This window comes from Phascolarctos cinereus, unplaced genomic scaffold (assembly GCF_003287225.1).
Source record: "Phascolarctos cinereus isolate Bilbo 61053 unplaced genomic scaffold, phaCin_HiC Scaffold_9;HRSCAF=440, whole genome shotgun sequence".
NCBI classification, from domain to species: Eukaryota; Metazoa; Chordata; class Mammalia; order Diprotodontia; family Phascolarctidae; genus Phascolarctos; species Phascolarctos cinereus.
This window is the reverse complement of record NW_027556402.1, coordinates 257,745,607-257,759,046: the sequence shown is the minus strand read 5'-3', so window position 1 is coordinate 257,759,046 and position 13,440 is coordinate 257,745,607. Positions and strand designations below refer to the sequence as shown.

Genomic DNA, 13,440 nt, shown 5'->3' with positions numbered 1-13,440 from the left:
TTCAGGAAGACCCAAGTTCAAATCTGACCTCAGACACTTGACACTTACTAGCTGTGTGACCCTGGGCAAGTCACTTCACCCCACTGCTTTCCAAAAAAAGAAAAAAGAAAAAAAACCTCATACATGGGGTAAAATTAAAAGCAAACTCCATCTGTTCATCCTTTCATCATAGTCTCTTTTCCAATTCAACCAATGAAAGTTTATAACACAGAATTAATTCAACAAACAAATATTTGTTAGGCATTCATTATATACAAGGTAACCCTTCGAGCCTCAATTTTCTCATCTCTAAACGGCAGTAACAGCAGTTCATAAGTCGGGGATATTGTAAGGATCAAATAAGATATCTATAATGCACTTTGCGAATCTTAAACTATTTACTATATATAAATGGGGACTGTAACTACTCTCAAACACCTAAAGATGAATTGGACAAGGAGACTGATCTCAATGAACTTATCATCTAGTAGGAGAGAAAGCAAATTGTTAACTGCCACTGGAATGACAAAAGCAAAGTTCTCAGGAGTAAGAGTGAGAAAGAGCAAAAGTGAGTGAGATACAGGAGAGAAAGAGACAGACAGAGACAGAAAAGAGGAACAGAGCCCACGTCAGCCTCTAGAAGTCAGGAAATAGCATTCAGGGGGCAACACGGCAGAATTGGCTTTTCAGATACAGAAGGCTGAGGACAGAACCCTGGGGAGTACCCATGCTCATGGAAAGAGAGGAAGCATGGAAGGAAACAATGGTCAGCAGGAGAAGCAAGAAAGCAGAGTGTGAAGACTGGTAGTGTTCAATGTCAAATGGGGCAGAGTTTAAAGTGGATTAGGCCTCAACTGAATGCTGAGTCTAGCCCTGTACAGGCATTGCAGGGTTTACAACAACATTCATGACCTAAATGCCCCTAGGAACTTATAACAGAGAAAGAAGAAAGACAATATCCAAGTGGACCAGACAACATGACTACAGTATGTTTGTTAAGAGCAGAATACAAGTATAAATAAAATATAAACTATTATGTATTAAAAGCTTCAGTCATCTTCTTTGTTAAAAAAAAAAAAAGTGGAACTTCCTATGTATTCGCAAAAACGAGTACCACTAAAAATCTGGAAATACTGATTATACAGCAATGAAACATGCATCTAAGATCCCTGAACAGTGAGGTGTCAGATGGCTGGCCATCACTAGTAGGAGGGCACAGCTTGCTGCTTTCTAGGGAAATAGTAGTCTTCAGATAATAGCTGGAGGACTCCATTAGGGATTGAGGGGAAGGAACGAATGGACAGAGCTAAGTGCCTGTGGTGAAACAGATCCAATTATGGCCATGACTCCATTTTGCACAGGGCATTCTGACCATCATTAACAGTTCTGGCATTCTAACAGACGGTGCTCAAAATCTGTGCAGACAGTGATCCAGTAAACTTCTCACTAGACAGCTCTGTGAGATCTATCACTGCTCCATTAAGCACCATCTGTGGAAATAGCCCACCTCCCATACAGGCCATGGTGCTGGGACAACTACGTTAGGGAGCTGTCAAGGAGATGTTCCCATTAGCACAGGAAGCGGATCTTTGAGGGGCTGGGCAAGGGGATGAGGGAAAAGCCAAGAAGATGAGCACTAAGGGATTCAATAAACTTATGAGAGCGTCCTCGATGAGGAGTCCTGACGGGCTGAGAAAGGCAGGGAGGCACAGTATGCCTTAATATGGCAGGCCAGTGGTTAGGTCAGGCCTGGGGACTGATTCTAGACTGAAGGTGACGGTGACCAAGGGGCAAACGCTCCAGTTAGACCTTAGGACGCAGGACTGACCGTGGATTCTGGGTGGGAGAGAAGACTCTAAAGAGGAGGGTGGCGTAGTGTGCACTGAGCTATCCCAGGCCGAGGACTGGAAAGGACCCTCTGGTGGCCAGATGAAGGCCCTGCAGCCAATCATCTCAAAGAAAAAAGGACAAGCCCATGGGGACACAGTACATAGCAGAATTCTCTTAAGGGATGATGCTGGAGGAACTGTCATAGCCAATTCTGGCAAATTTGAAATTTCTGGTTAAATGACAGATGAGGAAAAATTGCGTTTAGCCTCAACTCTTTCTGAAAATATTTCTGAAAGGTGACTCGCCTACTTTCCAGCTTTACTGAACAGCATTAAGTCTGCAATGTTTCTGGGTCATCTTGGATTTTAAACACAGAGCAGACCCTTAGCGTTGGATCGATTAAGGATCGCCCTCTGAAGACCTGACTAGGACAGGTTTGGCAAGATTTTTTAAAAACAAAATAAATCCTTGGATGTCTCCTAATCTGTTGTTTTGTCTCCTTCGTAAAAGAACTAAGTAACAAACTCTGCTATAAGTTCTTCCTAAAGCTCTAATTGTATAGGACTCACTCAATTCAGGAAGCACTGATTACAGCACTTGGGTGCCAGGCACTGATGCCAAGTGCCCAAGATTCAGAGGGAAAACCACTCCAGCCTCTGCTCAAGGTATTTAGATTCTTTTGGGGAAAATACTGTGTTCACATAAGTAAATAAAAGTATGAAGAAATCTGACCCAAAAAGCTTCATTGGGAATTAGCACACAAGCTATGCCTGGAAGGAAGCTCAGTATTCTAAGAGGCAGAAGGGAGAAAGGATCCTTATTCTGTAGACAGAGAAGAAAGTCAGAGCCTAGATGAGGCCACGGGAGGTAAGTGACAATTAGTTTCCATTTTAAAAGAAATTTATCTAAAAGCTCTAACCTGGTTAGGATAATTCCTTGGTTAAAATCCAATGCCTGAAACAGTTGTTCCCCTTCTCTAAAAAGTTGTTCTGGAAGATGACAGAGTGAGTGATAGGAATATGATGGCAGCCAAACGGGGTCAAAGGCCCGCCAGGAAAGAGGCCCACAGGCCTGCTTCGTGGGGACAACTTCCACTCGCGGCTCGTCCGGTCTGTGACTGTTCAGCTTCTCCAGGGGTCCACCCCAGGCTCGTGCCCAGCACCACGCCCCTCCCTCACAGACTTGGACGCCCAGAGAGAAACTTACCCACACACATTTTCACATCATTCACAGTGAAGTCCGGGTCTGGCATCCTAGGAAACAAACAGCAGAGTAAGGGCAAAAGGAGCAAAGAAAGCCCCAAGCCTGTGGGGCTCCAGGGATCCACCTCCCACAACATACACGCCCGTCTTTAACCGGAAGATTTACAAGGCTCCTCTCTGAGCCCCTGTGGGACTCTCCACTCAGCAGAACCATGAAGAGACTCAGCTGCCCCAGGAGCACAAGACTGACATTTCTCACCGTATCTATCCATTCTGCCAGCCCACTTACTTTATTCCAAGTCCATCAGAATTCTTGAAAATCAGAGGATCTCTCAAGCCACCCCGCTGGATATACTCTACATTAAAATCTGTCACCAAAGAAAAACAAGCATTAGAAAGACCCAAGTTTCACCTAGAAATTCAAAACTCAATTTTCAGAATACAATCTGTGCAAAAGATTTGGTCGTGGTACAACTATCTCTAACTATCTCCCCTGTCCTCAATATCCAAAAAAAAAAATACAGTTAATTCTGTCCACTATAATAAATACTATTTCACCCCCTCCCCAATTATTTGCCAAAGAGCAAAGCTGAATGGCACATGAAGAGTCTCCCAGATGAACTATGTCAGGGGGATATAAAAGGGCTTTCACTGCACTATTAACCCAACCCAACGAAAGAGAGTCCTTCAGGAAAAGCTCCTTCTTTAGCTGCCCCACGAAAAACTGGCACTAACATCCCTGAGAATGCCTCACTGTGAGAGCCACGACTAGGGAAAAGCACCAAAGGACAGTTCTCAGACTCTGCAGATGGGGCATCTCAACAAACACTTGTTAAGCACCTACTATGCATGCCAACTCATTGGTGGCACGCAGGGGACTTCCCTCACACACCCGGACCTCCTTGGCACCACTCTCTTGGTTCGATAATGAGCTGGCTCTCCTGACCCAAGGCCAACCCCCCCCAACACAACCTCAGCCCACCCTACCTGTCTTCTCTCATAGATCAGCAGTTCCTCAATCATCCTGTCTCTATTTTTCAATCATTCTCCATCCATTGGTTCCTTCCTTATTGTCTTCCAATATACCCAACTCTCCCTCATCCTTACCCTAGACTCCTAGAACGAGCTGTTGATACTGACTGACTTCACTTCCTCTCTTCGTACTTCTCAAACCTTTGCAAGCCAGTTCCCAGCCTCATCACTCAACTGCAAGGCCTTCCTCCGAGGCTACCAATGACCTTTTCATTGACAAATCGAACGACCTTTTCTCAATCCTCATCCTTCTTCATCTCTCTGCAGCCTCTGGGACTTCTGATAACCTCCTTCTTTACTAGGTTTTCATGTCCAAACCTTGCTTCAAGTCTTTGCCCATTCGAATCCATCCTTCCCTCAGCAGCCAACGTGATTTTCCTAAAGAGCAGATCTGACCATGATACCCTCCTTCTCAATAACCTCTGGCTGCTTCGCATTTTCTCCCAAATCACACACTACATCCTCTGATTACCACTTAAACCTCCTCATAACCTGGCCCCTTCCTACATTTCCAGTTCTCTTATTACTTGGGCCCCTCCAAGCATGCTATAATCCAGCTACACTGGCCTAGGCGCTATCTCCCATCTCCACACCTTAGCAATGGCTGTCCACCATCCCTTCCTTACTTCTGTGTCTCAGTTCCCCTGGCTTTCTTTACGACGAGCTCAAATTCCACCTTCTAGAAGAGGTGTTTCCTAGCCTACAACCCTCCTCTTCGTCAGTTGCAAGAGCCCTCCCCTCGCCTCCATGATTACCTTCTACCTACAGCCTACATCTTGTACGTACTAAGTCACTTGCACGTTCTCTCCCTTACGAGATGGTGAGCAACTTAAAGGCCAGACTCTTTTTACCTTTCCCTATATTAGCACAGTGCCTAATGCAGAGCAAATACTCAAATAAATTCTTGTTGACCAACTGGTCTGGTATTCTCTCTGACAACTCCCTCTCAAATCCCCTTTGTTAGAGCCTTATCATACCCCTTCCTTATACCCTCAACCCCCCTAGCTTTCTATCATCTATCAGGAGAAGGCTCCCAGATTTACAGATACGTGTTCCCGGGCTCTCTTCTGAGGTCATACATAGGGCACAACAAACTGTCCCAGGACATCTTAACCTTAACACGTGCAAAACGCAGCTCATTATCTTACCCTCCAGACCACACCTATTTTCTAAACTTCCCTATTGTTGTCAAAGGCATCATTATATTCCCAATGGTCCAGTCTCATAACACCGGCTATGAATAACACACACACACACACACACACACACACACACACAATCTTTCTCTCCAAACACACTGTAAGTTCCTTGAGGGCAAGGACTTTAATTTTTGTTGCTGCATCCCCAGTGTCTAGTACAGTACCTAGCACACAGTGAGCATTTAAAAAATATCTGTCGACTGACTGAAGAGCACCATGCTAGGGGCTAGCTAAGATACAAAGTTTATGTAGATATGGCTTTGACAAGCCAGTGAGGAAAGAGTAAATAATACCAACCTTTTCCTTCCATGAAGGTGACAAAGCTAGCATTGTATTTGTTGGTGTGGAGCTTTTCATCCAGGTCAAAAGTCCTCTTTCCTTCAATTTCATCATCAGAAATGCCATCATCTTCATAGCGTCTCCGCATGGTGCCACGCTGTAAGAATAATGAGGACACGGCACTCATTAGAAGCTGCAATGTGTGGTAACAGCATTATCTAATCGTGCTAGAGCTCTCTCAGCCTGGTTACTAACTGGCAACCACCCACTAATTCTCCTCCTTACGTAGACCGATCCATTCCTTTCTCTGAGTTAGGGCAGACCGTCAGTAACAGAACACATGTGAACTGCTACAATGACGCAGCGAGAGTCTGGCTGACGCCGACTTCCTGGCCTGTCGGACAGGATCACAAAGTTTACGGGAACAGCGACTTTCACAGACCAGGGCTAACCGAGGTTTCACTGGCGGATCTATCAGTGGCAATAGCTGGATTTATGAGTATTTTCAAACAGTATGTTTCCATTCTCATTACTCATAAAAAAAATCCTCTGCCAGTCTTACATGAAAAGCTTCAGGAGCTGTGCAATCCTGAGCACAGGCTCCAGTATCTGCTAGGCAGTTGAGCAGTTGAAACACAGGCCTGGCCAACTCTCAGCCATTCAGACTGGTGGTAATCTTCAAAGCAGGGTGTGGTATACAGGGGGGAAAAAAAAAAAAAGAACTGAGGAGCGCAGCATGGCTGCTCAGCTCACTTAAAGGCTGCCTACCTCTGGGGCTCACATTCCCCCTCTTGTGCCTTGTACAGACTGGACCTGGCCATCGCCCCAAATGGGCGGTCATCCTTTGACCCCTCTTAGGCCCATGTCTCCCTTCCCCCAGTCACCCTTGCAAGCAGCAGCCAAGCTCCTCACTGTTCCCCAACTCATCTTCCCCACCTCCCCCCAGATGCATCAGAAGGCTCAGGCAGGCAGAGAGTGAGCAGACAGAGGAGCTAGCGCAGCAAGAGAGGTGAGATGGGAACTTGGGGCTCTGATCTGCAACCAGGCACCCCCTCCCTCACTCTACTGGACGGTCTAGATACAAATTAAGACATCCGTCTACCACCTGTGAGGTTACGGTCTTCCCAAGCACTCTACCATCTGCCTGGCAGCTGCCTCCCCTCAGCCCCAATCAGAACAGCCACACTTCAGATCTGGAACCTGACTTTCACAGACTACCTCTGTCCCCATAGATTCTTTTTAATTGCTTTATCATAAAGTGATAAACCAAGATTTAAAAAAGAGAAGCATATTCAATTGCAATGCTGACTTAAAAAGCACTGAAAACGCTTAATAAGGACAAAAAAGATTTTTGTATTAATAAAATAAAAATTTACTTTAAATGGTTTATTTTATATCATAATTATTTTAATAGTTTTTGTTCATATTTTGTTTATATGCCTATGTATTACACACTTATAATTAATTAATTTTATTTATAATTATCTCCACATTTTAATTTCTTCATGTTTTATCAGGTACAAAATATAATTAGTACAACAGCATATGTATATAATATATATCTAGACACACGTATCAGTAAGTATGTCTAAAAAGTTGATGGGATGTGTGTTCAAAAAAGGTTAAACAAAAGGAGTAAAGTGATATACGGGCAAGTCAACAAGCATTTGTGAAACACCTACTATGTGCTGGGCACTTTACTAAGTACCGAGAATACAAAGAAAAGAAAGAAACAGTCTCTGTTCTCCAGGTCACATTCTAATGGGGGAGATGGCAAGCAAACAGCTGTGTAGAAACAAGATCCGTATGTACAAGATAAATCGGAGGCAATCACAGAAAGGAAGCGTTGGCTTGGGGCTCTGGCCGTTCTTGAAAACAATTTGGAACTACTTCCCCAACTTTACTAAATGGTGCGTAATCTTTGCAAAAACCAGTGCTAGGCTTCAACCACAAAGAGATCAGAGAAAGAAGAAAAGGACTCCCGCGTACAAAAATATCTCTAGCAGTTCTTTTTGTGGCAGCAAAGAACTGGAAACTCGCAACTTGCCCGACAACTGGAGAAAGATTGAATACGACTGTAGAGCACGAAACAACAAAGGGGACCAGAGAAACCTGAGAAGACTTTTAGGAGTTAATGAAGAGTAAAGTAAATAGAACCAGCAGAAGAATTGATACAATAACAACAACATTTTAAAGGCAAATAACTTTGAAGAATTAAGAACTGATCAAGACAATTGAGCCACCACTATTCTAGAGGACCAATGATGAAACATCCACTTCCGGACACAGAAGTGATAGATTAAAAATGCAGAATAAGACACACATATCTACACGGGCAATGTGAGAATTTGTTTTGTCTGACTATATGTATTAGAACGGCTGTTCTTTTCCTTCTCAATGGGGTATGGAAGTGGGTTGGGGGGAAGGAGGTGTTGCAATTCAGCATATCAAAAGAATGTACTGTTTCAAAGATGATTCAAAAAAGTAGAAATTCCCCAAAATGTTTTATATCAATGGCAATATCACTGGAATAACCAGATAGCTTTCAAAAGTGACTGCTCGGAAGGAACCAACACAGTCATGTTTGTCTTAACAAAGATCTTTTTACTACTGCAAAAAGTGCTGCTTTAAATATTTTGTTGTATATAGATAGAGACTTCTCATCAATGACCTCCTTGGGGGACAAGCCTAGAAATGTGGTATCTGGATCAATGAGTACAGACATTTAGTCATTTTATCTGCATAATTACAAACTGCCTTCCAGAATGGCTGTACCGATTTGTAGCTACCCACAACCCCTTCATCACTGAGTATTTCCATCTATGTCAATTTGCAGGGGGTAAGGTAAAACCTCAGAAGTGGTTTAATCTGTGTTTCTTTTATCAGTGATTTGGAGCGTTCCTTTTTATTGCTGTATCAGCTTGCAAATTTTTTTTAGTTTTTATTTAAAAATTTTGAATCTATATTCATTAAGGATATGGGTGTGCAGACTATGTTTCATCCTTCCCTGGTTTAGGTATTAGGACTATATTTGTCTCATAAAAAGAGTTTGGTAGAGTGCTTTCTCAATTTTTGAGAATAACTTATATAGTGCTAGTAATAATTATTCTTTAAAGTTTGATAGAATTATCCTATAAATCTATCAAGCCATGGAGATTCTTCCCTTTGGGGGTTCTTTTATAGCTTCTATTTCAAAATGTTTTACAGCAGCAATTTTTGTAACAGCAAAGAACTGGAAACAAAGTAGATGGACACTGACGGGAGAGTAACTAAATAAATTTTTTATCTGATTTTCCCCATGTATTTTATTACATAGGATGGCTCTCTGTTATGGCGTAAGGGTGGTAGTAATGGAGGAAATATTGGTCATAAAAAGATGAAAAAAAAGTCAATTTAGTGCTTCTGAGGGATGAGGAGGGAAGGACATCTTGCTTTTCCTCCAGTATCTTACTCTCTCATCAAATATGGTCCATCTTTCAGAAGCATCCTGATGGGGGGGGGGGGCAGAAAGGAAAGAAAAAAGGTGACACCTGCCCCAACCATGCCATTCAGGCTCTTCCTTGAACGCAGCAAGAAAGAGGCTAGTACAGCCTATCCCAGGTACTGCATGCCTTCGGGGGGGGGGGGGCGGCGGCGGCGGAATTTTAGAACTCAAAATCTTATAAAAGGACCATGCTGAAAACTAAAAGTAAATAAATAGACAAATGAAGGAAAGAATGTTTTAAAAAAAGAAAAAGACTGACTCAATCTTTCATTTTCTTTTTGCTGTTGGGAAGTCAGTAATAAGGCAAAAATCACTGACTATAGAAGAGTGAGGTACTGGGGTCCTTGTCCCCAACTTATATAAAACCTTCATAGGAAGCAAAACATATTTAGAGAGTACTTTATGAAATGTACTACACCACTTCATGGATTATATCTAAGGAATCATTAGGAAAATATGCAATCTATATTTTACAGATAAAAGGTTCAATCTGCTTTAACACTAGGGAAAGAAGTAAAAAATCTTCAAGCCAACCAACCATTACCTAAAAGCTCAAACAGGGTGTTTACCCCCTTACTGTGGTGTATTCTAGGTGCTTTTCATACCAGCAGATAAAAACTCATTTTGGGGGAAGAGATAAGACCAAACAAATCATTTTGGGGAGCTCTCAAGTGAGTTACTGGCTTCCCATATTGCCTGATCCAACTTCACAATCCACAGTAGAGAAGACAAAATGAAGACAGACCCCAATCTTACCATATTTCTTTCTCAAAGGCAATCTATTTTCCCTGGCTGTCCATCCCTTATTTGCGCTGAGGAAGAGGTGCTCCCTCTCGCACTTCACCAAGCCCTTGCAGGGTATGTTAAAAAAAAAATTTTAAATAAATTCACTCCTTAAGCAGGTCAAAGGAATTCTGAATTAGAAGAAAAATACACGAAGTTTCTTCTACATAGTAACCTCTTATTTATCTGGAATTCAAATAAGAAGAAATCTCTTTAAACTTGAATTCTTTAAACTTGCATTTCACAACCATTCTAAAGAAATGGTAACTGATGGGACTGAATAAATACAAAGGGATTTTTCCTAAAAAGTAGTAGTAACATTATTAAATCACAGCAGCACTTTCCTAGCTCAGTAGCAGAAAGAAGCGACAGCAGTTGTTTCTGTTTTGGCCAGAAAGACCTGAGGGTCTTCCCCTTTCTGCCTCATTTTCTTACCTAGCCTTAATCACTGAATGGGCTTTGCCTCAGTCAAACTGAGAGCTGTTAAAGACCTCAACTTAAAAGGCCAAAGTCCCCCTACCGAAACCTGAGTCATTTCCAGTCGTCCTGATCTACATCTCACCACTGGACCCAGATGGCTCCGGAGGAGAAAGCGAGGCTGGTGACCCGGCACAGCCCTTCCTCACTTACACCCAATTCACTCGCATGTCACGGCATCGGCTCCCTGATGTCCTGGTCCTCCTGGAGGACAAAGGACAAACAACAACAGCAGAAGAGAGCTTAGATTCAAAGACAGCACTGATTTCCTCTCTCTCAGAGTAACAGTCACATGTGTGTTCACTTAGCTGTGCCCCAAGAAAGCACTTTCCCTAACGTACGCTGCCGTCTACTACAAATGCAGGGGGATGGAAGACGAAAGGCAAAGAGTCGGGAATCAGGAAGCAGCTGGGTGGTGCAGCGGCTAGAGCCTGTTGTCCAGAAGACGTGAGTTTAAATACTGTCTCAGCTACTTCCCAGCTGTGTGACCCCGGGCAAGTCACTGACCCGCTCAGCCTCAGTTTCTACAACTATAAATGGGGGTAAAAAGCACAAATGAGATAAACAAATGTAAAGCGCCTTCCCAACCTTAAAGTGCTATATAAATGCCACTTGTTATTATTATTCCTTGATGACACCAGCAAAAACTACGTGGCTTTATTGGTCGTGGGGAAAATTTACTTTCATGTTAGGCCAGAACAGTGGCTCTTCAAACTTTTTGGTCTAAAGACTCCTTTGCATTCTTAAAAGTTACTGAGGACTTCAAAGGTGTTTGTGTGGGTTATATCTATCAATATTTACCATATTAGAAATTAAAACCGATAAATTTTTAAAACATGCATTTATTCATTTAAAAACAATAGCAAACCTATTAAATTTTAACACAAATAGATGTTTATGAAAAATAACTATTTTCCAAAACACAGAAAAAACTGTGAGAGGAGTGACATTGGTTTATATATTTTTGCAAATCTTTTAGCGTCTGGCTTAATGGAAGCCTATTCGCTTTTGCATTTGCTCTCTTGCAATATGTTATTCTGATTGCACTGTAAGAAGAAAAACTGGCCTTACATAGATGTGTAGTTGGAAAAGGGAGGAGCATTTTAATAGGCAAATAATGTCTTAATATTAAGAACACAGCTTTGACCTCTCAGATCCCTCGAAAGGATGCACAGATTATACATACTTTTGAGAGCCTCGGAGTTAGAAAAATAAGTATACATAAAGTTTATGCGCTAATCCCCACGATTAATAAAATTTGATATAGACCAATGGAGTATGACAGTATATTCTAAAAGGACAGGCAATTTCCTTTCTTTTTTGGGGTGGGGTAGGTGGGGGTAAATCTTTACAGATATTTAAGAGATAACAATACTCGCAAAAGGCAGCATAGTCTAGTGACTGAAGAAACCAAATCAGCAATCCAACCCTTTGGAGCACCCACTGGGCCCTCAGCCTAGGGTAGGGATTCTGCGGTGGGAGGACAAATGGGGGGGCAGCATTTACAAGTCTGGCAAAGAGGCTGAGTGGGAACCAAGAGATGGGACTGAAGCCTTGGATCAGTTACTCAGACCTTAAACTCTTTGTCTCTACCGGGATACACGGGGAACATGCTCATCCACCAGGATAACGTTGGGAGGACACGAATATGTTTTTCCGGCAGAGCTGAGAGAGGCAGCTAACAAGTTAAGTGATAAGAACAAAAATGAAGATTTAACATACCTGCTAATTACAAGGCACTACGCTAAACAAACGGGTGACATAGATTAAAAAAAAACTGACAACAGTCCCCGCACTCAAGGAGCTCCCATCCTGCTAGGATGCACCTATGAACAGATCAGGAGCAGCTAAGCGGTGCCAGGGATGACAGATATGAGTGCCTGGGCCTGGGATCAGGAAGAGCCGAATTCAAATCTGGCTCGGACACTTCCTAGCTCTGTGACCCCAGCTAAGTCATTTTACCCTGTTGGCCTCCGTTTCTTCAACTGTAAAATAAGTTGGGGAAGGAAATGACAAACCACTCCAGGATCTCTGTCAAGAAAACCCCAACAGGGTCACGAAGAGTCAGATGCGTCTGAAGTGACTAAACAACATTAAATACAAGATCGCCTGAGGAAGAAGAGAACACTCAGCGACCAGGACAAGCAGGAAGGCTCTTCTGTCCACGGGGTGAGCGTGGAAGGAACAGGAACGATCTAAGAGATACGAGCGAGAAGCGCGGCGGAAGAAGGAATGCTGAGTCTGGAGAATGGCAAGCTGGCTGCAATGTAAAGCACACCAAAGGACGACGTCATGCAGAAAGACAGGCTGCAGCTCGATCGCGACTGCCAGGCTCAGGAGTTTGTACGCAACAGTGAGTCACCGAAGACGCTGAAGCAGGGCAGTGCCATGGTGAGGCTGTGTTTGAGGCTCACCTGTCTGGCAGGGGCGCGGAGAGGAATTAGAGAAGAGAGGGCGGATAAATGGAAAGGACCATACTGGGTTTTTAAAAAAATCAACTGTACAAACACAGCTGGGTGAAGGAGGGCTGGACAAAAACATGCAGGAAAGAGACTGGAGAGGGGAGAAGTCTGTCGGATTCTAAAATGGGATATGATTGCAATACGGCAACCGAAAAAGGTAGTGCTATTTTAGACTGTATTAAGAGAGGCCTAATGTCAAACCAACATGCTAGGAAATGGGGAAAAGCGGGGTTAACAAGATGTACATCAGCTTATTATCGAGGTGCTTAAAATTCAATAGTGGAGTAAGACGCAAACCATATACCGCTCTGCTGTGAGCACACCGGTGTTACTAGGCACAGTGACTCAGGCAGTCAGATCTCAGGGAAGGCCATTATCAAGCAGGGAGACTTCCTGGAAAAGAAGCAACTGAGTCGAGCTTTCAAGAATGACGACATTATCAGGAAGCTGGAACCATCTGAGCAAACCCAAGGCAACAGTTACTGACTAAGCGCTTACCTTGTGCCTTTAGCCACAGAGGCGGGGCCGCACACTTGTGTGCCGGGGTGGATGGAGAGGAGAGGGACGAGGGTCCAGTTTAAAATAGAGCCTATACAGCTGCAGCGAGGTGGAACAGGAAACAGAGCTCCAACCTGGGAGTCAGGAGGACCTGAGTTCAAATCCAGCCTCAGACACTTGACACGTACTAGCTGTGTGACCTTGGGCAAGTCACT

The 13,440-nt window shown here is 43.3% G+C and overlaps 1 protein-coding gene across 2 annotated transcripts in view; it reads right to left on the bottom strand.

The window, feature by feature from the left end:
- The window catches only part of KDM2A (lysine demethylase 2A), a 98,562-nt gene that overhangs the window by 40,065 nt on the left and 45,057 nt on the right, over positions 1-13,440 (bottom strand). For both annotated transcript variants that reach the window (XM_020968124.2, XM_078148110.1), the window contains exons 3-5: positions 5,540-5,678; positions 3,301-3,379; positions 3,016-3,062 (exon numbers count right to left, since the gene is read on the bottom strand). In XM_020968124.2, coding sequence (XP_020823783.1) covers positions 3,016-3,062; positions 3,301-3,379; positions 5,540-5,678 — 265 coding nt within the window. The remainder of the gene's footprint in view (positions 1-3,015; positions 3,063-3,300; positions 3,380-5,539; positions 5,679-13,440) is intronic.